The sequence below is a fragment of the Sapajus apella genome, unplaced genomic scaffold, assembly GCF_009761245.1.
Source record: "Sapajus apella isolate SASKATOON/1434 unplaced genomic scaffold, GSC_monkey_1.0 scaffold19, whole genome shotgun sequence".
Taxonomy (NCBI): domain Eukaryota; kingdom Metazoa; phylum Chordata; class Mammalia; order Primates; family Cebidae; genus Sapajus; species Sapajus apella.
The window spans coordinates 13,799,662-13,822,564 of NW_022436959.1; the positions used below are offsets into that span (position 1 = coordinate 13,799,662).

Below are 22,903 nucleotides of genomic sequence, written 5' to 3' on the forward strand. Positions count from 1 at the left end.
TCACAGTTCCTCACACCATACAAGCATGGCTCCAGCATCTGCTCAGCTTCTGATGGCCCAGAAAACATTTACTCATGGTAAAATGCAAAGGGGAGTGGGCTTGTCACATGGCATGAGAGGGAGCAAGAGAGAAGAGGAAGTTCCAGGTTCTTGTAAAACAACCAGCTCTCATGTGAACTCATAGAGCAGTAACTCTCTTGTTATCTCAAGGGTGGCACCAAGCCATTCATGAAGGGCCTGCCCCCATGACCATAACACCTCCTGTTGGGCCCCACCTCCAACACTGGGGATCACATTTCAGCACGATACTCGGAGAGTACAGAATGTTCAAACCATATCAATACCCAGAAGTGGAATTGCTGGATCATATGGTAGTTCTGTTTTTAAATTTATTTATTTATTTATCTATTTTTTTGAGGAACTGCTGTACTGTTTTTCTTAGCAACTGTACTTTATCTAGCAATGTATGTTTTGACTTTTCCACATCCATGCCAACACTCATTATTTTCCTTTATTTTTCTTTTTATGACGCCCCTTGAGTCATAATATAGTCCTTCTTATTTATTTATTTATTTATTTATTTATTTTGAGACAGAGTTTCGCTCTTGTTACCCAGGCTGGAGTGCAATGGCGCGATCTTGGCTCACCGCAACCTCCGCCTCCTGGGTTCAGGCAATTCTCCTGCCTCAGCCTCCCGAGTAGCCAGGACTACAGGCACGTGCCACCATGCCCAGCTAATTTTTTTTTTTTGTATTTTTTAGTAGAGACGGGGTTTCACCATGTTGACCAGGATGGTCTCGATCTCTTGACCTCGTGATCCACCCGCCTCGGCCTCCCAAAGTGCTGGGATTACAGGCGTGAGCCACTGCGCCCGGCCTTATAGTCCTTCTTTTTAAAAAATTATAGCCATTCTCATGGAGATGAAGTGATACCTCCTTGCGGTTTTGATTTACATTTCCCTAATGACTAATGGTGCAGAGCATCTTTTCATGTGACACACATACTTCTAAAAACACCTGGAGAGACCCCACCAAACTGACAGTGGTTTCTTCTAGGGGTGAGGGGAAGTCCCTATTTTAAAAGCAGGTGGTTTAAAAACCACCTAATGTTGAACTATTTTGAATGTTTTTATGAGCATTTATGTGAGTAAAATGTAGCACAAGTTAATGTTGGTTAATACCGTCTTCTGACTGAGATGTGTAGAATTATAGTATTTAGTACTTGGAACATGAGCTAGGAAAACACAGGAGTTGATAAAGCTCTTTACCTGCCAATGGACAGATTTGCTTTTCCAGTGCAGGTGATGACCGAGTAAGGATTGAATTGGTTTCCATCTATGAATTTTCATATATATATATTTATAAATATTTATAAATATATATATAATTTTTTTTTTGCTTTTTTTGTATGTATTTACATTTTATTTAAATTGCATAGGGAAATGAGGCAATTTACTAGACCAAGTGATTAAGAGTATGGGCTCTGGAATTCGTGAGCTGGAGTTTGAATCATTTCTCCAGCATTTACCTGCCCAAGTTCTGACACTGTGAACTTTTCTGTGCTGCAGTTTACACATCTGTAAAGTGGAATAATGTTGCCTGATGGGATTGTGTGGATTTGAGTTAAAGTAGGTAAAGCATTTGGGACAGTTCTGCTGCCAGAAAACACTCAAATGTTACCAGCCCTGTTTCATGACTGAATGAAGGCTGGTGTAGTTGGAGAGAAGACAATGGCCTTAAATAATGAGTGTATCTATACCTGAATTGAACCTTAGGGGGAAAAAAAAAAAAAAAAGAATGAGTGGATCACAGGGCCTTCAGGGCACTTGTTAGGGATTTGGGATCTACCTAAAACCCAAAGGGAAGCTCTTAGAGTTTATAGTAGGGCATGACTTGTTCAGCTCACCTTTTAAAATCAGTCTAGCTCCGTATTATTCTAAGTGAAGTAACTCAGGAATGGAAAACCAAACATCATATGCTCTCACTTATAAGTGGGAACTAAGCTATGAGGACATGAAGGCATAAGAATGATACAGTGGACTCTGGGGACTCGGAAAGGGGTGAGGCATAAAAGAGAACACACTGCACCAAAATCTCAGAAATCACCACTAAAGAACTTATTCATGTAACCAAATACGTCTGTTCCCCAAAAACCTGTTGAAATAAAAAATAAATTTAAAATCAGTCTAGCTCGGCACTGCCCAAGAGAAACATAATGTAAGCCCCTGAAGCTCTGGATGCAGTTTTTCCACTGTGACTCTAGAGGTCAGCGTGACCAGATCATCACTTAGACTGTTTTCTCCCTGAGGCTCTGATCACATGACTCTTAGGAATCCTAAAGCATCATCTCCTCCTCATGTTAGATGATGTAACTTAGGAACATTGAAGATGTCTAGAAAGTTGGGAGGCTTTGCTTCGTGGGGTATGATGGAGGCTGAGCTTCCCTCTGGGGTTTTTCAGTGGTAAAGAGGATATGCATCATGATCTTATTGATGGTCTGGTCTGTGGTGCTGGCTTTATCAACTTGACAGTCATTTTCACACTGCTGTAAGGAGTGGTTCGAGTGTTATGCAAGTAATTAAGATGGTAACATTTTAGAGAAATATACATTAAGATGGATATTTATTTTGTTTTAGAATTATATACCAGTATTTAACTAGAAATGATTATTTGGAACCTGGAATACAGATTTTCTTCATTTGATAGTATAGCCATTTCTCACAAATAGATGTAAAAGAGCAAAGTTCCTGAGATGATCTTACCCATAACAGATAAATATTTCCTGTTTCTATAAAATGTGCTAGCTGTTTGAAGGATGTTCCCTTCATCTCCCTATCTCAAGCTCTAAGGGTGATTCCATGGAGACTTTTTGCCTCTCTTGTAATAATGAGCAGTAATCAAGATTACTCCTTTCTAGAAACCCCTTCCCAATGACTGAGAATAGTTTTGGTGTTTGGAAGGAGTTGCGCACACGTGTGTGTGTGTGTATGTGTGTGTGTTGGCAAGGTGTGTGCTGGGGCAAGAGAGCGCTAAATAACCTACTTTGCATTTTATTAATACTTTAATCTCACTGTGATTTTCGTAATGCCTGTTCCACTTCTATATATTAATATATATATATATTTAAAATATTTTTTGAGATGGAGCCTTACCCTGTGGCCCAGGCTGGGGTGCGGTGTTGTGATCTCGGCTCACTGCAACCTCCGCCTCTCGGGTTCAAGTGATTTTCCTGCCTCAGCCTCCAGAGTAGCTGGGACTACAGGCCACACCACCATGTCCGGCTAATTTTTGTATCTTTATTAGATGTGGGGTTTCACCATATTGGCCAGGGTGGTCTCAAACTCCTGACCCCGTGATCTGCCTATCTTGGCCTCCCAAGTTGCTGGGATTACAGGCGTGAGCCACCGCGCCGGACCTCTATATCTTTAATGTAAATTCCTGACAAATACCTGTTTGCTTATATTATTAAGGACTTAAAAAAAAAAAAAAAAAAACCTAGAACTGGGTGGGTGTGGTGGCTCATGCCTGTAATCCCAGCACTTTGGGAGACCAAGATGGGCAGATCACTTGAGGTCAGGAGTTGGAGACCAACGTGGCGAAACTCTGTCTCTACTAAAGATACAAAAAATTAGCCGAATGTGGTGGCACATGCCTGTAAACCCAGCTTCTTGGGATGCGAAGGTTGGGAGATTGGCTTGAGCCCAGGAGGCGAAGGTTGCAGTGAGCTGAGATCACGCCACTGCACTCCATCCTGGGCGACAGAGCGAGTCTCTGTCCTGAAAAAAAAGAAAGTGGCTCCTTTTTAACCTTTTATTGTTCATCACTGATCCTGAGCGCTGGGTTCAAAGATAAGACACGGCCCCTTCCCTTGTGAGGTTTATGGGGTAGTGCAGCTCTGTTTTGTTGCCATATTGAGGGAGTAACCCATTTCCAGACAGACTTTGAGGATATAGATTGGTGCACAGACCATAATGCCTGACATTGTTGTTCCATCTTCTGAAACACATAAGGCAAATGTAATTAGTCAAATAAAAAAAGACTTGGAATCTAAGATCGTAGGTATTATAAGCATGGAAGTCAGTGTGACTCTGAAAAATAGATTACTGTGACACACCTGACAATGGCATCATTATGGTTAATAATCACTAGTCTAGGGGGAAAATAAAGATCAAGAAAGAGATTATAAAGTGACATTGCTTTCATTTCCAACAAAGGGATGGTGAGAAAGGCACTTTACCCAGTTTTGAGGGTGTGACTGGAGCATAGGTGTGTGAAGTACATTGAATATATGGAAGAGAGAAGTAGTATCAGGTAACTGACAATCTCCTGTGCCATGTTGAAGTTGGGATAAGTTATACTGGCTATTTGAAACCACAGAACGGTAGTAACTGCTGGCAGGAGGATATGGTCATGGAGTGTTAGGCTGCAGGTAAGCATGCCAGTCAGACTCAGTTCAGATAGTCCAGGAATGATGGGACTTGAGCAGTGGGTATAAACAATAAGCAATCAGCAGAAGACTTATCTGCAGAACATCAGTTATCTACCTCATGCCCATAGTGGTATCAGCTAAAATACAGCCAGTTTTGTGAGGGAGGTGGGGATATGGCTGGTGTTGGCTGAGGAAATCTAATCACACTGCAGGTAAAAGACAGTTTTGAAACTGTCTTTATTGCAGTGATCTCTGTACGTATCAATAAACTAGGCTACTAGATGGAAGAGAGGCATGAAGAAACTGTTGGCATGATGGTGATAGTTTAATGAGAGTGTACTATGAATACACTCATGAATGAGTGTATGAGTCAAATTTCATGCAGTTTATCCTGTATTTTTTTTTTTTGTTTTTTTTTTTTTTTTGTGGAGACGGAGTTTCGCTCATTACCCAGGCTGGAGTGCAATGGCGCGATCTCGGCTCACTGCAACCTCCGCCTCCTGGGTTCAAGCAATTTTCCTGCCTCAGCCTCCTGAGTAGCTGGGACTACAGGCACGCGCCACCATGCCCAGCTAATTTTTTTTTTTTTTTGTAGTTTTAGTAGAGACGGGGTTTCACCATGTTGACCAGGATGGTCTCGATCTGTTGACCTCGTGATACACCCGCCTCGGCCTCCCAAAATGCTGGGATTACAGGCGTGAGCCACCGCACCCGGCCAAGTATTTCAATGATACTATTACTCAACCAAACTGGTTCTGTTTGTCCATGTGCAATGGAAAGCCAAACACCAAAGCATAGGTTTTTTTTTTTGTTTTTTTTTTTTTTTTTGTAAAGAAAAAAGTTCATGGTAAGACTGTCAAGCAAGGAGACAGAGTCAGGCTCAAATCTGTCTCCCCTGGCTGGGGGCTGGGACAGATTTTATAGTCAGAGTGTAATAAGATATGATCTGATTCGATCTTACAGTGATGTGATGTCAGGAGGTTTGACCTGACTGGATCATACCAGAAGGTGATACCAGGGTTCAATCTGATTGGATCATGTCATGTGGTATCCACTTCATAATTTGGTCCTGTCTCTTGGTCCAGGCACTTGTGGTTGCATGTGTGGTTCATCTGGACATGCTCAGGTTACAGAACTTGCAACTTGGGGGTCCATGGCAACTGAAGAACAAATCACCATTTTGTCACACAAAGTTGAACCAGACTGGGCTAGTTCTGTGGATGATTATTGGCCAGAAGGCCAAGAAGCTATCAATACTTCAAAATTTAAAAGGCAAAACTAGGCCATTGCCTGGGAAGGTTGCTGTTAGTATTTTTTAACAGCTTACCGAAATATATAATTCACACACTATGCAGTTCTCCATTTAAAGTGTTTAATTCAGTGATTTTTTTTTTTTTAGTATGTTAATAGATATCTGCAACCATCACCACAGTTTTAGGACATTTTCATCACTTCAAATAGAAACATTTAACTATTGCCCTCTACTTTCACTTTCATCAACCCTAAGCAACCACCAATCTACTTTCTGTCTATAGTAGAGTTCCCTATTCTGGCCATTTCATACAAATGGAATCATATAATATGTCATTTTTTGTGACTGTCTTCTTTCACTTAGCATAATGCCTTCTTGTCTGTCTGGTTTTTTTAGCCAATATACTAACAAGGAAACATAATACTTTAAAGGTTTGTGTTGCAGCATGTATAAGTACCTCCCTCTTATGGTTGAATAATATTCCACTGTACAAATATACCACATTTTGTTTACATTCATCAATCAACAAGCATTTGGGTTGTTTGTACTTTTTATCATTATGAGTGATCTTAATTTTGTACCACTACATTCAGAAAAGTTACAATCTTTGCATTTTTCATGTGATTCTTTCTGTACTATTTCTACATTTGGGTGAACCTTTTTTTTTTTTTTTTTTTTTTTTTTTTGAAAAGACGGAGTCTTGCTCTGTAGCTCAGGCTGGAGTGCAATGGCCAATCTCAGCTCATTGCAACCTCTACCTCCCAGGTTCTAGCAATTTCCCTGCCCCAGCCTTTCTAGTAGCTGGGAATAGAGGTGTGCTCCCCTACACCTAGCTAATTTTTGTGTATTTAGTGGAGACAGGGTTTCACCGTCTTGGCCAGGCTGGTCTCAGACTCCAGACCTCAAGTGATCCACTTGCCTCATCCTCCCAAACTGCTGGGATTACAGGCATGAGCCACCGCACCCGGCTGTGGATGAACATTTTTTTTTTTTGAAGGCTGAACATTTGAGGCTTTCACATCCTAAATACATAATAGGGGGGAATTCTAACAAGACATTTTCTGTTAGGCTTTAATTTGTATTTATACTCCTTCCTCTCCCGTCATTGGAATTTAAACTTATGTAAGTAAGCATAGATAAATGTCTCCTTTCTGGTTTGAGTAAAATTTATTTAGGTATGAGAACTTGTGAAAGTGTTGGGAATATACAGTGCGAGGTATTTTTGGTTTTTGGTTGTTTTTGTTTTTTTTAACTTTTAAATAAGACTGTTTAAAAGAAGTATTTGTGGCCAACATAGAAGGGTTAGAGGTACTGAGAAGAGACAAGAATGTAGGAGAAAAAAACAGGTACATAGGTAGTTTATGTGACAGGTAACAGGAACACACGGTCTATCTTCCTCTTTAATGCAGAGTTAAGCAAAATGCAGCCAGACATGGTGGCTCATATCTGTAATCCCAGCACTTTGGAAGGCTGAGGCAGGCAGATCACTTGAGCTCAGGAGTTCAGGACTAGCCTGGCCAACATGGCAAAACCTTGTTTCTACTATAATATGAAAAGTAGCCAGGTGTGGCAGACGCATGTAATCTCAACTACTCGGGAGGCTGAGGTGCAAAAATGGCTTGAGCCTGGGAGGTGGAGGCTGCAGTGAGTCAAGGTCACATCACTGCACTTTAGTGAGACTCTGTCTCTAAAAAAAGAAAAACTGGGTGCGGTGGCGCGTACCTGTAGTCCCAGCTACTCGGGAGGCTGAGGCTGGAGTATTGCTTGAGTCCAGGAGTTCTGGGCTGTAGTGTGCTACGCTGAGGTGTCTGCACTAAGTTCAGCATCAATATGGTGACCTCTCGGGAGTGGGGGACCACCAGGTTGCCTAAGGCGGGGTGAACCAACCCAGGTCGGAAATGGAGCAGGTCAGAACTCCCGTGCTGATCAGTAGTGGGACTGTACTTGTGAATACCCACTGTACTCCATCCTGGGCAACATAGCAGGATCCCGTCTCTTTTTTTTTTTGAAGAAAAAAAAAAAAAGGCAAAATGTCAGAACTTACCAAGTGTAAGTTGTTGTTTACTTGTTGAGAGTTCAGTGGGTTAGAGTGGCATGATATGGAGCCCTTCTTGATACAAAAGAGCGTACTCAGATAATGCCTGCCTTAAGATTGATGGGGTTACTATAGTACAGTTCAAGTCATTTGGGGGGTTGGAAATCCCTTTGAGATTTGAGAATCTTATTAGGCTGTTGACAGCTGTCTCCCTATTATGTTGTGATTACTCCCAAACCTTGTATGTGAAACCTTGAGTAAGAAATCAAAGATCCACTGAAATCCATCTATGGTGTCTATGTAAAATCTCCTAAGTTGTGTTGTTAAATTAGTTCACAGCTAGGTACAAAGATTGATTCTGCACCTATTTCTTAGGATTAGAGGGTTTTTGTTTTGTTTTGTTTTATGTGTGTGTGTGTGTAAAGTCATGCTTATTGAAGTATTATCTACAGACAACAAAATTCCCTATTTAAAAAAAGTACACAGGATTGTAGTTTCTAGTTATCTTTTTAAAGACTTTTCATGGCTGGGCATAGTTGCTAATGCCTGTAATCCCAGCACTTTGGGAGGCTGAGGTCGGTGGATCACTTGAGGTAAGGAGTTCAAGACTAGCCTGGGTAACATGGTGAAACCTGTCTCTACTAAAAATAAAAAAATTAGCTGGGTGTAGTAGGGTTTGCCTGTAATCCCAGCTACTCAGGAGGCTGAAGCAGGAGAATCACTTGAACGTGGGAGGTTGAGATTGCAGTGAGTGGAGATCATACCACTCTACTCCAGCCTGGGTGATAGAGTGAGATTCTGTCTCCAAAAAAAAAAAAAAAAGACTTTAGATACACAAAAATTGACAACCAATAGCATTTACCTATTATTAGAAATAGAACGTTTAACTATACAAGCAATTTTGTTTTGAATATATGCAGTGAAAATTTTAATGTTTGGGGTGTGTGTGTGTGTGTGGTTTTATAACTTTAACGTATTTGATGATCTGTGGCTAATTCTCATTCACATTGACTGACGAGATTTTTGAAAGTGGTAACAGGTACGTAGGTAATCAAAACATAGAGCTCATTTGGTGAATCTTCATTATCATTATACTTCCTGGACAGCTGCTCACAGATTATGGTGTAAGACATTGCCTATTCCTTTGGCCCAGACAACTTTGTTGAGCCCGGTGTCAGTGAACATGTCTCCTTCATAGCACATTTCCAGATATCTTTGAATGCCCAAGGGGCAGTCTTCTTGAAGCCCACTCCATGGATGGAGTTGTGAATATTGATGTATTCTCGTGTTATCAGCTTGTTGGTGGCAGAGCGGCCATTTTTCTTGCCACTCTTCTTTGTAGAAGCCATTCTACCAGGCTTAACTTGGAAAGGAAGAGGACAAGGGGAATTGTCCCCCAATTTTTAAGTTAAAAAATTTACCGGCTAGGCGCTGTTGCTCACGCTGGTAATCCCAGCACTTTGGGAGGCTGAGGTGGGCAGATCACGAGATCAGGAGATTGGGACCATCCTGACCAACAAGGTGAAACCCTGTCTCTACTAAAAATACACAGATTAGCCGGGTGTGGTGGAGCTTGCCTGTAGTCCCACCTACTCGGGAGGCTGAGACAAGAGAATCGCTTGAACCTAGGAGTTGGAGGTTGCAGTGAGCCCATACTGCGCCACTGCACTCCAGTCTGGTGACGGAGCAAGACTCGTCTCAAAAAAAAAAAAAAATTTTACGTGTATCATTTATATATGTGTGTGTATAAATACTTCTCTAACACTTTGGCAATGTTTCTTCAAAAGAACATTTGTTTCCTTGGCATCATTGTAGGTTTAGTCAGTATTGTTTGTAGATCACAGATAATTTCTGTAGTGTTATCTCTAAGAGTAATAAAAGTTAAGGAGGCATAAGGTTATCTTTGTGGAGACTAATGTACTTAATTACTGAGCAAATTGCTTTTCAGAATAATTAAGAAAGATATTTATTTAATTAAACATTAAATTGGCAACTACCTCCTCCCTGAAACCCTCCTCTACCCCTGCTTCCATCCAAGTTGCCATAAAGCTCTACTATTTGTGTGGCTTTCATTTTAAAAATAAATTTTACTTATTTATTTTGAGACAGCGTCTTGCTCTGTTGCCCAGGCTGGACTGCAGTGGTGTGATCTCGGCTCACTGCAGCCTCCACCTCTTGGGTTCAAGCAATTCTCCTGCCTCAGCCTCTCGAGTAGCTAGGATTACAGGCATCTACCACCATGACTGGCTAATTTTTTTAGTAGGGACAGGGTTTCACCATGTTGGCTAGGCTGGTCTTGAACTCCTGACTTCAAGTGATCCACCTGCCATGGCCTCCCAAAGTGCTGGATTACAGGCATGAGACACTGTGCCTGGCCTTAAAAGCTAAATTTTAAATGACAAATTGGCAACTACCCCTTACTTCCTGAACCCCTCCTCTACCCCTGCCTCCATTCAAGTTGCTATAAAGCTTTACTATTAGTGTGGCTTTCATTTAAAAGCTAAATTTTAATGGTAGATGTACATGTCCTCCTTCCCACTTCATTACTTAAGGTAGAATGAACTAAAATATACTTCGTTAGAATTCTGACAAGTATGAAGTAAAACATTTCTTTGTATTGACAAATTTTCATTTTTGTCTAGAAAATAAGTAGGTTGCTTTTTTTTTTTCCCCCCCCTCCTTAAAAAAAAAAAGTCTTGCTCTGTTTCCCAGGCTGGAGTGCAGTGGCACTATCTCAGCACACTGGAGTCCCCACCTCCCAGGTTCAAGCAATTCTCCTGCCTCAGCCTCCCGAGTAGCTGGGATTACAGGCACCCGCCACCATGCCCAGCTAATTTTATGCATTTTTAATACGAGACAGGGCTTTGCCATGTTAGCCAAGCTGGTCTTGAACTCCTGACCTCAGGTGATCCACCTGCCTCGGGCTTCTGAAATGCTGGGATTATAGGCGTGAGCCACCACGCCTGGCCACCCTTGATTTTAATTTAAGAAATTATGTGTTGTATATTTCATCTTTTAATGGCAATGTGAGAGGTTTTTTAATTTTTGGCCTTTATAAACTGTGTCTTTGATCAACATTACATGGCACATTCACCTATAAAACAGCCAAGCACTTTTTATAGAGGTACCCTACCTAGTAAGATATACCAGGATTTTCTCCTGTGAAGTAGTCACTTCACTCATGAAATATTTGAATGTCTTGTTGTGATTTAACAATAACTATAATCAGAGACAAAGATTAATGTACTTCTACGTGTATACCTCAGAAATTTACCAAATAAAAATGATGAAGGAGCATTTCACTCACAAATAGTATTAACCTTATTTAAAAGAAAAAGCAGGCCAGGTGCTGTGGGTCATGCCTGTAATCTCGGCACTTGGGGAGGCCCAGATGGGAAGATCCTTTGAATCTGGGAGTTTGAGACCAACCTGGGCAACATAGTGTGACCCCCGTCTCTACAAAAAACTTAAACATCAGCCAGGTGTGGTGGTATGCACCTGTAGTGCCGGCTACTCAGAAAGCTGGGGTGGGAGGATTGCTTGAACCCAGAGCTTGAGGACACAGTGAGCTATGGTTGTGCCACTGCACTCTGGCATAGCTTACGGTAAGACCCTGTCCCAAAACTAAAAACAAAAGTTAAAGGCCGGGCACGGTGGCTCAAGCCTGTAATCCCAGCACTTTGGGAGGCCGAGGCGGGTGGATCACGAGGTCAAGAGATCGAGACCATCCTGGTCAACATGGTGAAACCCCGTCTCTACTAAAAATACCAAAAACAAACAAACAAAAAAAAAAAGTTCACCCCAGACAAACCTTGTTAGATGTTTCAAACTGGAACCAGATAAAGTAAAAGCTTAAAAGATACCACTTAAGATAAATCTTCCTTTAGAAGAAATCACTTAAATTTAGTAGGAAATTACCATAAAAATTTGTTTTCTAATGGTTTACTGTTTCCTGGGGCCTGAAAACATTTTCAAGGAACCACCCCTTTAACTTTGCAGTTAGGCCAGGGCTAGGTGGCTCACGTCTGTAATCCCAGCACTTTGGGAGGCCAGGGCGGGAGGATCCCTTGAGCTCACGAGTTTGAGACCAGCCTGGGTAATACAGTGGGACCTCATCTCTACCAAAAATTTTTAAAATTAGCTGAGGGTGGCGACGTGCACCTGTAGTCCCAGCCGCTCAGACGGCAGAGGTGGGAAGGTCACTTAAACTCAGAAGGTTGAAGCTGCAGTCAGCTGTGATGATGCCACTGCACTCCAGCCTGGGTGACATAGCAAGGCCCTGTCCAATCAATCAATAAATAATAAAATTTGTAGTTAAATTGATGAGTAAGTAGTTTGCTATAATTTACAAAAACTTACTTTGTTTGGCCCTAGGTCTTAGACGCTAAGGACACCTGAATTTGGTTTACATTGAGGAGACCTACACCTGCAGCTGATATTATAATAAACTTATAATTACTGTTTTAACAGCCTCTCCATTTGGATTACATGCATAGTATAACACAGCTACAGGAAAGATGGTGAAATCATAGCTTCAGATTGTACATTTCCCAACCCTGTGTAGATTTAGAAATGTTTGCTTCATTTCACACCTTTGCTGTCTACATGTTTATGTTGGGCTTTAATTCAAGACTCAATATAGAGTGTCCACTGTGCTCTCTTCATTTTGCTAGCCTGCCTTGAGCAGTCTGTTCTGTAATAACCATTAGAGTTGTAAAGGAAGTCCGTTGGAAAGGAACATCTTATAGATAAAACTTTAGTTTTTTTCTCTTTTTATTTTATTTTTTTAGAGATGGGGTCTCACTGTGCTGACCAGGCTGGTCTCAAACTCCTGGCCTCAAACAGTCCTCCCAAAGTCCTGAAATGATAAGTGTGAGCCACTGTGCCCAGTTAAACTTTAGTTTTTAACTTGGTCCCATGTCTACTGATTTTGTATGCAAAGAGAAAGTATGTTGATGTGTTTGTGTATGTATGAGAAATATATCCTCCTCCTTCAGCCTCAGGAACCGGGCGGCTGTGGGTTTGCACACTTTGCTGAGCCAGCGTTACTTCTTGGTTAGCCATAGGAAATGAGCTTAATGTCAGGGATCTAAGAGCGGGCAGAAGAGACAAGTGCGAGTGTGGTATTTGTGGTATCCATCCCTCAGTTCTGCAGTCCCAGCCCCAGATAATTGTTGGTTCTTTTCCATCACAATTAGTAATTGTAAGACATATTCCTGCCCTTGCTAATAACTTGGGAAACTCAAAATTTATAATTTTCTCTCCCCCTCCTGATAGGTGCTGGATAGTTTACTAGTCCAGTATGGAGTGGTGGAGAGCTGTGAGCAAGGTACATGTCTTCTGAATTGCTTTCAAATTTGTAAAAGGAAGGAAGTAGAAAGAAAACTAACCTTTATTCTCATTTTTCTCTTCCTCTAGTGAACACTGACTCGGAAACTGCAGTTGTAAATGTAACCTATTCCAGTAAGGACCAAGCTAGACAGTAAGAAGCTTGAAACTTTTAATCTATATATGATAACTAAGTTAAGTACAGTAACATGTTTTGTGGATTTTTCAGTTGAGAAGGGCTGGTGGGTGTTAGAAACTTTTATTTTACGAAGTTTGACCCTGCAATTGTGCCTTTCTTTTTAAGTTTGAATGTCTAGTAAGAATCTACATTGGTTAAAGGTGTATGACATTTTCAATGTGTCTTTAATGCCAGTAATAGAGTGGTCTAGTATGAAGCTGAATCACATCCTATTTGCAGAAACTCTTGGCCTGGGTGGTGTTGCCAAATAACATAGTCTCTCCCCACTCCCCGTTTTGTATGACACGTATATTATTTATCTAAAGTGGGTAAGTTGGCTCATGTGTTAAACAACAGTGTTAAACATTAAGTTGACTTGCTCACTGATTTTCTGATTACTGTTATCATTTAGGAGTGTGCAGATGTTGGATCCATGTAATTTGCTCTTAGATTTATAGAAAAAAAGATTCCAGTGTAGTAAACAGGCAATACTTTACAGATCAAACAGTCTCCCCTAGGAAAAGATAATTCTCTAGGCTTGGAATGATCTAATAAAATGAGCAATAAAGAAAGAAACGGGGGTCCCACAAATATGGCCTTTAACAGGTCTGTTCAGAATATGAACACAAAAGAATAGCATATAAAGTGCTCAGTAGCACTGCACTGGGTGTTAGCTGACTACAGAAGCCTGAGCTACCTCAAGATACCATACTGGCAGGAGCAGGCTGACTGTCCTCTGTGTCAGAAAGGTGAAAGACCCCACTGGCTGACTCTGAGCCCTGAAGGGGAAAGGTAAAATGAGCTGCAGGAGTAGAGCTTAGCTAGGTTCCTAAAGGCAGGACTCACTCAGGAGGGACTATGAAAGGAAAGATAACACGGAGAAGAAGGTGGAAATTTGTATAAAATAAGTGGAACTTTATTTGTAAAATCAGTAATACTCACATGGTTCAAAATAAAAAAGATGTAAAGATGCACATAGTGCAAATTCTTCCTTAAACACCTCATCCTTGGGAGATAACCATGTAGAAAACAAATGCTACACGTATGTATTCCTCCTTTATCACAAATGATACCGTAACATTTGGATGTTTTTTTGTGTGTGTGTGTATATGTATATTCATACACACACACATACACTTTTTTTTTTTTTTTTTAAGACGGAGTTTCACTCTTGTTGCCCAGGTTGGAGTACAGTGTCGTGATCTTGGCCCACCCCCATTTCTAAAATGGGAATAACTGTAGTCTTTAGCTAATGAGGCTACTGAGAAAAACTAAGAGCCTCCAAAACACGTTTCATAATACCTATAAAGTAGTCAAAGCTCAAAAGTTAGCAGCTATTATGTATTTTTCTAACATGTTTGATTGCTGCTGCTGCTACCTGTTATTGTTTGGTATACTTCATTTCCAATGATGGCTGTCACTATGATGTGGAACCAGGGACCTAGCGTTAACATGTTTATAGCTGTTTCTGTTACTTAAAGCTCTATGAATGTCACTTAAGAGTCCTCATCTATGGCTCTGTCTTTAAGACAGAATTTAACATTGAAATTCCTGCCACCTTGTGGCTAAAGTAAACCAAAGGTTAATGGCACACATATTACAGAAAATATTAATACATGTGTTCATTTTAGGCTTAAGTCTGGAATTATTAAAATTTGACAAGTTTAAATTTCATTTCATCAGTTTCATTAAAAATAGAAGTATGTGTTTAGTGAATGCATTTTTTCTTCCTGAAAGCAAGAGAGGCCCACCTGTTTTCCTCCCTGTTCCAGAGATGGTGAGATAAGACAGTTTGTCATGTGTTTCAAAGAACCCCATAGAAAATGTGTAGACATTTAGTTCTTACACTTTCTTTTGTTTGGGGTTATTCTGATGTTTATTTTTGTTAGGGAATAGGAATGTTTATTTGTACTTTGAAACTATCATTCTGAGGCAGGAGAATTGCTTGAACCTGGGAGGTGGAGGTTGCAGTGAGCTGAGATCGCGCCATTGCTCTCCAGCCTGGGCGACGAGCAAAACTCCATCTCAAAAAAAAAAAAAAACAAAAAACTATCGTTGAAGTTCCTTTGTATCACTGTGAATACCTTTATAAGGTAAATGTGGTTATGGTTAGAAGTGTTTGAAGCACCTTGGCCAGTGGCTAAGAAAATTCCCATTTAAACTTTAACAATTATGTAAATAAAAGATTTATTTTGGAAAATGAAATAAAGCACCGAGACAAAGGGATTTTTTTTTGTCATTCAGTGATAACCACTGTTAAATTTGCCATAGAGTTTTATAGACTTTGTCCCATGCATTATAACTTTCAGAATTACAAAGATCATTCTGCAGGATTTTGTGGGTTTGTCATTCAGTATATTTATACTGATTCTAATCTCTGCATAGTGTCGGATCCTCACCACAGTTTACCTCTCCTGACTTCTGTTGCGCATCATCTAGGGCATTTGCCCATGTCGTTTTGTTTTGTTTTTAGAACCAATATAGTCATGAAGCCCTACACTTGGGCTTTGTCCAGTATTTATTTCATTAAGGTACATCCCTACGATCATCATATTACCCAGGCTTTCAATAATGATTGCTAAATTGTGTCAACCTCCTATTCTTGGTGCAAGGAGATAATTGAATTTGTGACTATTCAATAATGGGTTAAACCTCATTTTTGTTAGGACCCTGTAGTATTTACAGGGTGACATCTGAGGATAAAAAACAGGAGATTTTTTGGACATGGAATTTTATTTATTATTTTTTGAGACAGCTGCTCATTCTGTCGCCCAGGCAGACTTGGGAGTGCAGTGGCCCAATCATGGCTCAGTGTAGCCTCAACCTCCTGGGCTCAAACAGCCCTCCCACTTCAGCCTCCCAAGTAGCTGGGACTATAGGCTTGTGCCACCACACCCAGCTAATTTTTTTCTTTTTTTCTTCTTTTTCTTTTTTGTTTGGTAGAGACAGGATCTCACTCTGTTGCCCAGGCTGATCTCAAACTCCTGGGCTCAAGTGATCTTCCCTCCTCGGCCTCCCAGAGTGCTGGAGTTAGAGGTGCAAGCTACTGCACCCAGCCAGGCATGAAATTTTAGAGCTAAAAGGACCATGAGTCTAGTCTTTTAATTTTATAGGGAGACAGCCAATGCCAAACTGGAAAATGACCTTTGGAGGGTAACATGGTTATTTAATGATCAAGCTGGACTAGAATTCTGGTCTCTAATCTGTATTTTTTCATGATTCAGATCTGTATGTGTGGACTCTTGGGTACATTTATCTTATCTGGGTCTCATTTCTTCTTATTTCTTTCTCTTTCCTCCTCATCCTCAAGTTGAACTACTTATTCTCTATTTTGAAGCCCATTCAGCTCTAAATGGTGATCTACCCCAGTGAACTCTTTTGGAGACAGTCTCATTCTGTCACCTAGGCTGGAGTGCAGTGGTACAATCTCGGCTCATTGCAACCTCTGCCTCCCAGTTTCAAGGAATTCTCATTCCTCAGCCTCCTGTGCAGCTGGAATTATAGGTGCATGCCACCACGCCTGGCTAGTTTTTGTACCTTTAGTAGAGACAGAGTTTCTCCATGTTGGCCAGGCTGGTCTTGAGCTCCTGACTTCAAGTCATCTACCCACCTTGGTCTCCCAAGGTGTTGAGATTATAGGCATGAGGCGTCTGGTGCCAGTAGACTTCTTACCAATACAATTAAATTCTACCAACTAACAAAACTACTTGGCATCTTCTCAGTGACCCTTAAAATAGCATCAAGAGCGAAGAGTCAAGTGATGATGAAAAACAGGATCCTGGCAGGGTGCGGTGGCTCACATCTATAATCCCAGTACTTTGGGAGGCTGAGGCAGGTGGATCACTTGAGGTCAGGTGTTGGAGACCATCCTGACCAACATGGTGAAACCCCGTTTCTAGTTTTTTTTTTAAAAAAAAAAAAAAAAAAGGCTAGGCATGGTGGTATACACCTGTAATCCCAGCTACTCGGGAGGTGGAGGTTGCAGGGAGCTGAGATTGTGCCATTGCACTCCAGCCTGGGCAAAAAGAGCAAAACTCCATCTCAAAGAAAAAAAAAAGAAAACCAGGATCCTGAGTAATATACATTTTGGATAAACATCTTCAAGTTCTCTTTAACTGAATACATATGTTTCAAATAATGATAACAGTTGTTTATCTCATGTCTTGCATCTACAGTGGGTCTCGTGAAAATACTAAATTTTTTTTTTTCCCATGAACTCAGCAGATCACTGTATGACATAGCTGAATAGTAAACTTTGTGCCTAGAAAGGTTCTTGTGGTTGACTTAAATTCAGTAACTTAGGAGCTGCAGTCATGAGAAAGCCACCATTCAGCAGTTAGGTTCCTCCTGTACCTTTTCAGCTGTGTCTGAATGTGGAGCACTATGGTTTGAGAGATCAGGAACTCTGCTTAAATTGGCAATTAGGTAGTCCCATACACACAATAGGGGCTGTCTGCATTATGCCTGGAGCAGCCTGAGTCTGGAGCCATTGGAATCCAGGGGGTACACCGGAGACTAGCACTCTGGGCCATTTGATCTCTTCAGTGAGAATTTTTTCTTTTTCCCACAAAGAAAAATCTTTTTAAAGCAGCACAATATAAGTTAGAAGTTTTTGCCAAGTTATAAAGTTGTTTCTTGTGATACATGTGACTTAATTTAGATGGTTCTAGAATATAGAAGCATCTGGTAACTGACCTGTATACCTCTGTTTTACCCCAGGAAGAATGATATCTGTATATGTCTGTCTCACTCAAGAAAAAAGTTACCTACCTTTTTTGTAACATTGATGACTTAATTCACTAGTCAAAATATACTTACTCTCTTCTGAAGCTGGCAATATGCCATTTATAATGAAAAAGGCTGTGGTATGAACTAGATTACCTTTTATGCCTAGATGTAGTTGATGCCTTCATTGGGTTCAGGTTTCCTTAATTTTTTAAAGAACCTTCAATGATCTGTTTATTCCTGACTTTAAAAACATTTAAGGCCCGGTGTGGTGGCTCAGGCCTTGTAATCCCAGCACTTTGGGAGGCCAAGGTGAGTGGATCATCTGATGCCTGGAGTTTAAGACCAGCCTGGCCAAAATAGCAAAACCTCTCTACTAAAAATACAAAAACTAGCTGCCGGGGGTGGGGGGTGGTGGTGGTGTGTGCCTATATTCCCAGCTACTAAGGAGGCTGAGGCAGGAAAATCTCTTGAAGCCGGAGGTAGAGGTTGCAGTGAGCAAAAATCACGCCACTGCATTCCAGCCTGAACAAGAAGAATAAAACTCTGTTGGCCGGGCATGGTGCACGCACGCCTGTAATACCAGCACTTTGGGAGGCTGAGGCGGGTGGATCACGAGGTCAGGAGATGGAGACCATCCTGGCCAACATGGTGACACCCCATCTCTACTAAATACAAAAAATTAGCCAGGCGTGGGAGTGCGTGCCTGTAGTCCCAGCTGTGCTGAGGCAGGGGAATCACTTGAACCTGGGAGGCGAGATTGCAGTGAGCTGAGATCATACCACTGCATTCCAGCCTGGTTGACATAGCGAGACTCAGCCTCACAAAAAAAAAAAAAAGAAAAAAGAATAAAACTCTGTCTCAGAAAAAAAAAATTAAATCTGTTTTGAAAGAATCTGTAGTTGGTTGACTCTTCTGCAATTGCAACTTTTTATAACAAATATACACCATAAATATTAAAATTTCTCAGCAGTTGTCTTCCTTTAGAAATAACCAAAATATTTTAGCATTCTTAATCCACATTCCCTTAAGAGAAAAAGGGGACAGGAGGAAAGCACAGTGTTAACCTTAACGTTCTGTCATCAAGGCATTGGCAAAATAAGTGTGGCGTGTGCCAGCTATCACCTCTGAAGCTTATGAAAAGACTGCCCTCTGACACAGAAATCACACGGAAATATCTGAAGACATTGTATTTAAAAAGAAACCACAGAGCAGTCAACATCACAACCCCAGTTATGGTTTTAACAAAGGTACTGGACACGAATACATGTGTTCGTAAACACATAGAAAGGACTGGTCCATTTCTAGAAGTACTGCAGTGAGCAGCAGTTCTGGGAAGGGCCTTGGAGGGTTGGTGATGGTGCCAGAGCAACCTCTTGCTACTTTCTGCATGACTGATCTTTTAATAAGAGTTCATTCATGTTCCAGAGAAGGTAGAACAGTGATAGAGGATTGAAGCGAGAAACTGAGAATCATTCTAGGCCAGAGAATGTCAGCGAGCCCTCTGCTTGCCTGGATCTACCTTCCAGGTCCCAGCCCTCTGTGACCTTTTTGGTGCTAGAACCATTCTCCCACGCCACCCCCTTTTTTCTATTTAAGTCAAGAATTGAGAACAGATTTGCAAATAAAGCAATGTATAAGCCAGAAACAGCCACACCAAACAACTAGAAAGAGACCACTTTATGCCTGTTTTTTTTTTTTTTCCCCCACCTGGGGTGAACTCAAGAATCTGAGCACAGAACCTGAGTGGCCTGGGAAGTGTGGGGACCTCTCTCTTTTTGTTGTGTGCTGGGGAGTTAAAAAGGAATGTATCATTTAGGAGTATGTTTATGAAGTTTGGGCTATATCCTCTCTATTAGTTTATTATTTTCTTCTTTGAAAATAGAACACACAAGAAATGAATACAAAACAAAAAAACAGAAAATAGAACACAACAATTTGGATGAATCTTAAGGTAGTTTCCAGATATGAGAAAATATATATCGTATATACTTACATGAAATTTTTAAATAGGCAAAAATAATGTATGGTGTTAGAAGTCTGCGAGGGGTTGTGGAGGCAGTGACTACTGAAAGCCCGTACTGGTGGGGCTTCTGGAGCCCTGGTGTGTTCTAGTTCTGGATCTGGATGTGTGTGTTCACCTTGTGAAAATTCACTGAGATTTATTCTCAAGATTTGGGCACTTTTCTTTGCATGTTATAATAAAGATCAAGAATTAAAAAGAAGCTGGGTACAGTAGCTCATGCCTATAATCCCAGCATTTGAGAGGCCAGTGCAGACAGATCACTTGAGGTCAGAAGTTCAGAACCAGCCTGGGCAACATGGTGAAACCCCAGATCTACTAAAAATACAAAAATCAGCCAGGCGTTGTGGTGCACATCTGTAATCTCAGCTACTCAGGAGACTGAGGCACGAGAATCACTTGAGCCCCAGAGGTGGAGGTTGCAGTGAGCCAAGTTGGCACCTGTACTCCAGCCTGAGTGACAGAGCAAGACTGTGTCTCAAAAAAACCAAAAGAATGAAGAAGAGCTTTTTGCCCGTGGACGCCGCCGAAGAAGCATCGTTAAAGTCTCTCTTCTCCCTGCGATCATGTCTAAGTCAGAGTCTCCTAAAGAGCCGGAACAGCTGAGGAAGCTCTTCATTGGAGGGTTGAGCTTTGAAACAACCGATGAGAGCCTGAGGAGCCATTTTGAGCAATGGGGAACGCTCACAGACTGTGTGGTAATGAGAGATCCAAACACCAAGCGCTCCAGGGGCTTTGGGTTTGTCACGTATGCAACTGTGGAGGAAGTGGATGCAGCCATGAACGCAAGGCCACACAAAGTGGATGGAAGAGTTGTGGAACCAAAGAGAGCTGTCTCAAGAGAAGATTCTCAAAGACCAGGTGCCCACTTAACTGTGAAAAAAATATTCGTTGGTGGCATTAAAGAAGACACTGAAGAACATCACCTAAGAGATTATTTTGAACAGTATGGAAAAATTGAAGTGATTGAAATCATGACTGACAGAGGCAGTGGCAAGAAAAAGGGCTTTGCTTTTGTAACCTTTGATGACCATGACTCCGTGGATAAGATTGTCATTCAGAAATACCATACTGTGAATGGCCACAACTGTGAAGTTAGGAAAGCCCTGTCAAAGCAAGAGATGGCTAGTGCTTCATCCAGCCAAAGAGGTCGAAGTGGTTCTGGAAACTTTGGTGGTGGTCGTGGAGGTGGTTTCGGTGGGAATGACAACTTTGGTCGCGGAGGAAACTTCAGTGGTCGTGGTGGTTTTGGTGGCAGCCGTGGTGGTGGTGGATATGGTGGCAGTGGGGATGGCTATAATGGATTTGGTAATGATGGAGGCAATTTTGGAGGTGGTGGAAGCTACAATGATTTTGGCAGTTACAACAATCAGTCTTCAAATTTTGGACCCATGAAGGGAGGAAACTTTGGAGGCAGAAGCTCTGGCCCCTATGGCGGCCAATACTTTGCCAAACCACGAAACCAAGGTGGCTATGGTGGTTCCAGTAGCAGCAGTAGCTATGGCAGTGGCAGAAGATTTTAATTAGGAAACAAAGCTTAGCAGGAGAGGAGAGCCAGAGAAGTGACAGGGAAGCTACAGGTTACAACAGATTTGTGAACTCAGCCAAGCACAGTGGTGGCAGGGCCTAGCTGCTACAAAGAAGACATGATTTAGACAAATACTCATGTGTATGGGCAAAAAACTCGAGGACTATATTTGTGACTAATTGTATAACAGGTTATTTTAGTTTCTGTTCTGTGGAAAGTGTAAAGCATTCCAACAAGGGGTTTTAATGTAGATTTTTTTTCTTTTTCTTTTTTTTTTTTTTGCACCCATGCTGTTGATTGCTAAATGTAATAGTCTGATCGTGACGCTGAATAAATGTCTTTTTTTAAAAAAAAAAAAAAAAGAATGAAGAAGAGAGAAACTTTCCCCAAATAGTGTGGTGAATGAATGAACAGATTAGAAAGTAGTTCTCTTTTTTTTTGGTTTATCACCACCCCTGCCTCTTTGCCCCAAATCAGATCATAAACCACAAAGTCAGGGACTCCTGTCTTCTTGAGGACTGGCTCATAATAGGTACTGAGTGTGATTGGTAGAATTTAATACTCAGGATAGTCTGTTGTGAATGATTTAGAGATATTTGTCCACTGGTTCTTAAAATGGTTTTAAATATTTCATATTTCAGAGGGTAAAGTGAAGGAGGTATGTATTTCTGATGGCTCTTCCACTGTGATTTGGAAACATTAGCCAGGGCAAGAAGCCCACTTGCTTCTCTTGCTGTGTATACTTAAATTGTTAATAACCTTATGGGTTAAACTTAACTGAGAGTTTGACAAAATGTTTTTTGTTATTCTATTTTTCATTAGTAGATGGCAAATACGTTCACTTTGGAAACTTGTGGTCTTTTTCCCCACTGTTACTGCCTCAGAGGAAGATGTGTGTGGGTGCTGGTGGTGCAGGGTGGAGGAGAGGGAGGATTATGTGTGTGGTGGGTTTGCTGCTTGTGCTAGGGCTTTACTCAGAAACTTATAGCTAGTAATGCTGAGTAGAAGGGATGGGTGTTGCTTTGCTAAAACATGTATCATATAGATTGATTACTCTTTGTACCCCTGCCCCTTGTCAACTTTCAGAGCACTAGACAAACTGAATGGATTTCAGTTAGAGAATTTCACCTTGAAAGTAGCCTATATCCCTGATGAAATGGCCACCCAGCAAAACCTCCTGCAGCAGCCCCGAGGTCGCCGGGGGCTTGGGCAGAGGGGCTCCTCAAGGCAGGGGTCTCCAGGATCTGTGACCAAGCAGAAACCATGTGATTTGCCTCTGCGCCTGCTGGTTCCCACTCAGTTTGTTGGAGCCATCATAGGAAAAGAAGGTGCCACCATTCGGAACATCACCAAACAGACCCAGTCTAAGTGAGTATGCTGAGTGTGTGGTGGGTGTTCGTGCTTTC

General features: G+C 41.4%; 2 protein-coding genes across 2 annotated transcripts in view; both read left to right on the forward strand.

Moving 5' to 3' along the window:
* IGF2BP3 (insulin like growth factor 2 mRNA binding protein 3) overlaps positions 1–22,903 on the forward strand; it is a 160,982-nt gene that overhangs the window by 98,554 nt on the left and 39,525 nt on the right. Inside the window, exons 4-6 of the mRNA XM_032286997.1 lie at positions 12,993–13,044; positions 13,134–13,197; positions 22,584–22,865. Coding sequence (XP_032142888.1) covers positions 12,993–13,044; positions 13,134–13,197; positions 22,584–22,865 — 398 coding nt within the window. The remainder of the gene's footprint in view (positions 1–12,992; positions 13,045–13,133; positions 13,198–22,583; positions 22,866–22,903) is intronic.
* On the forward strand, positions 20,464–21,783 carry LOC116557490 (heterogeneous nuclear ribonucleoprotein A1-like). Its single transcript, XM_032287001.1, has one exon. The coding sequence runs from the start codon at positions 20,536–20,538 to the stop codon at positions 21,490–21,492; it is 957 nt and encodes a 318-aa protein (XP_032142892.1). The 5' UTR covers positions 20,464–20,535; the 3' UTR covers positions 21,493–21,783.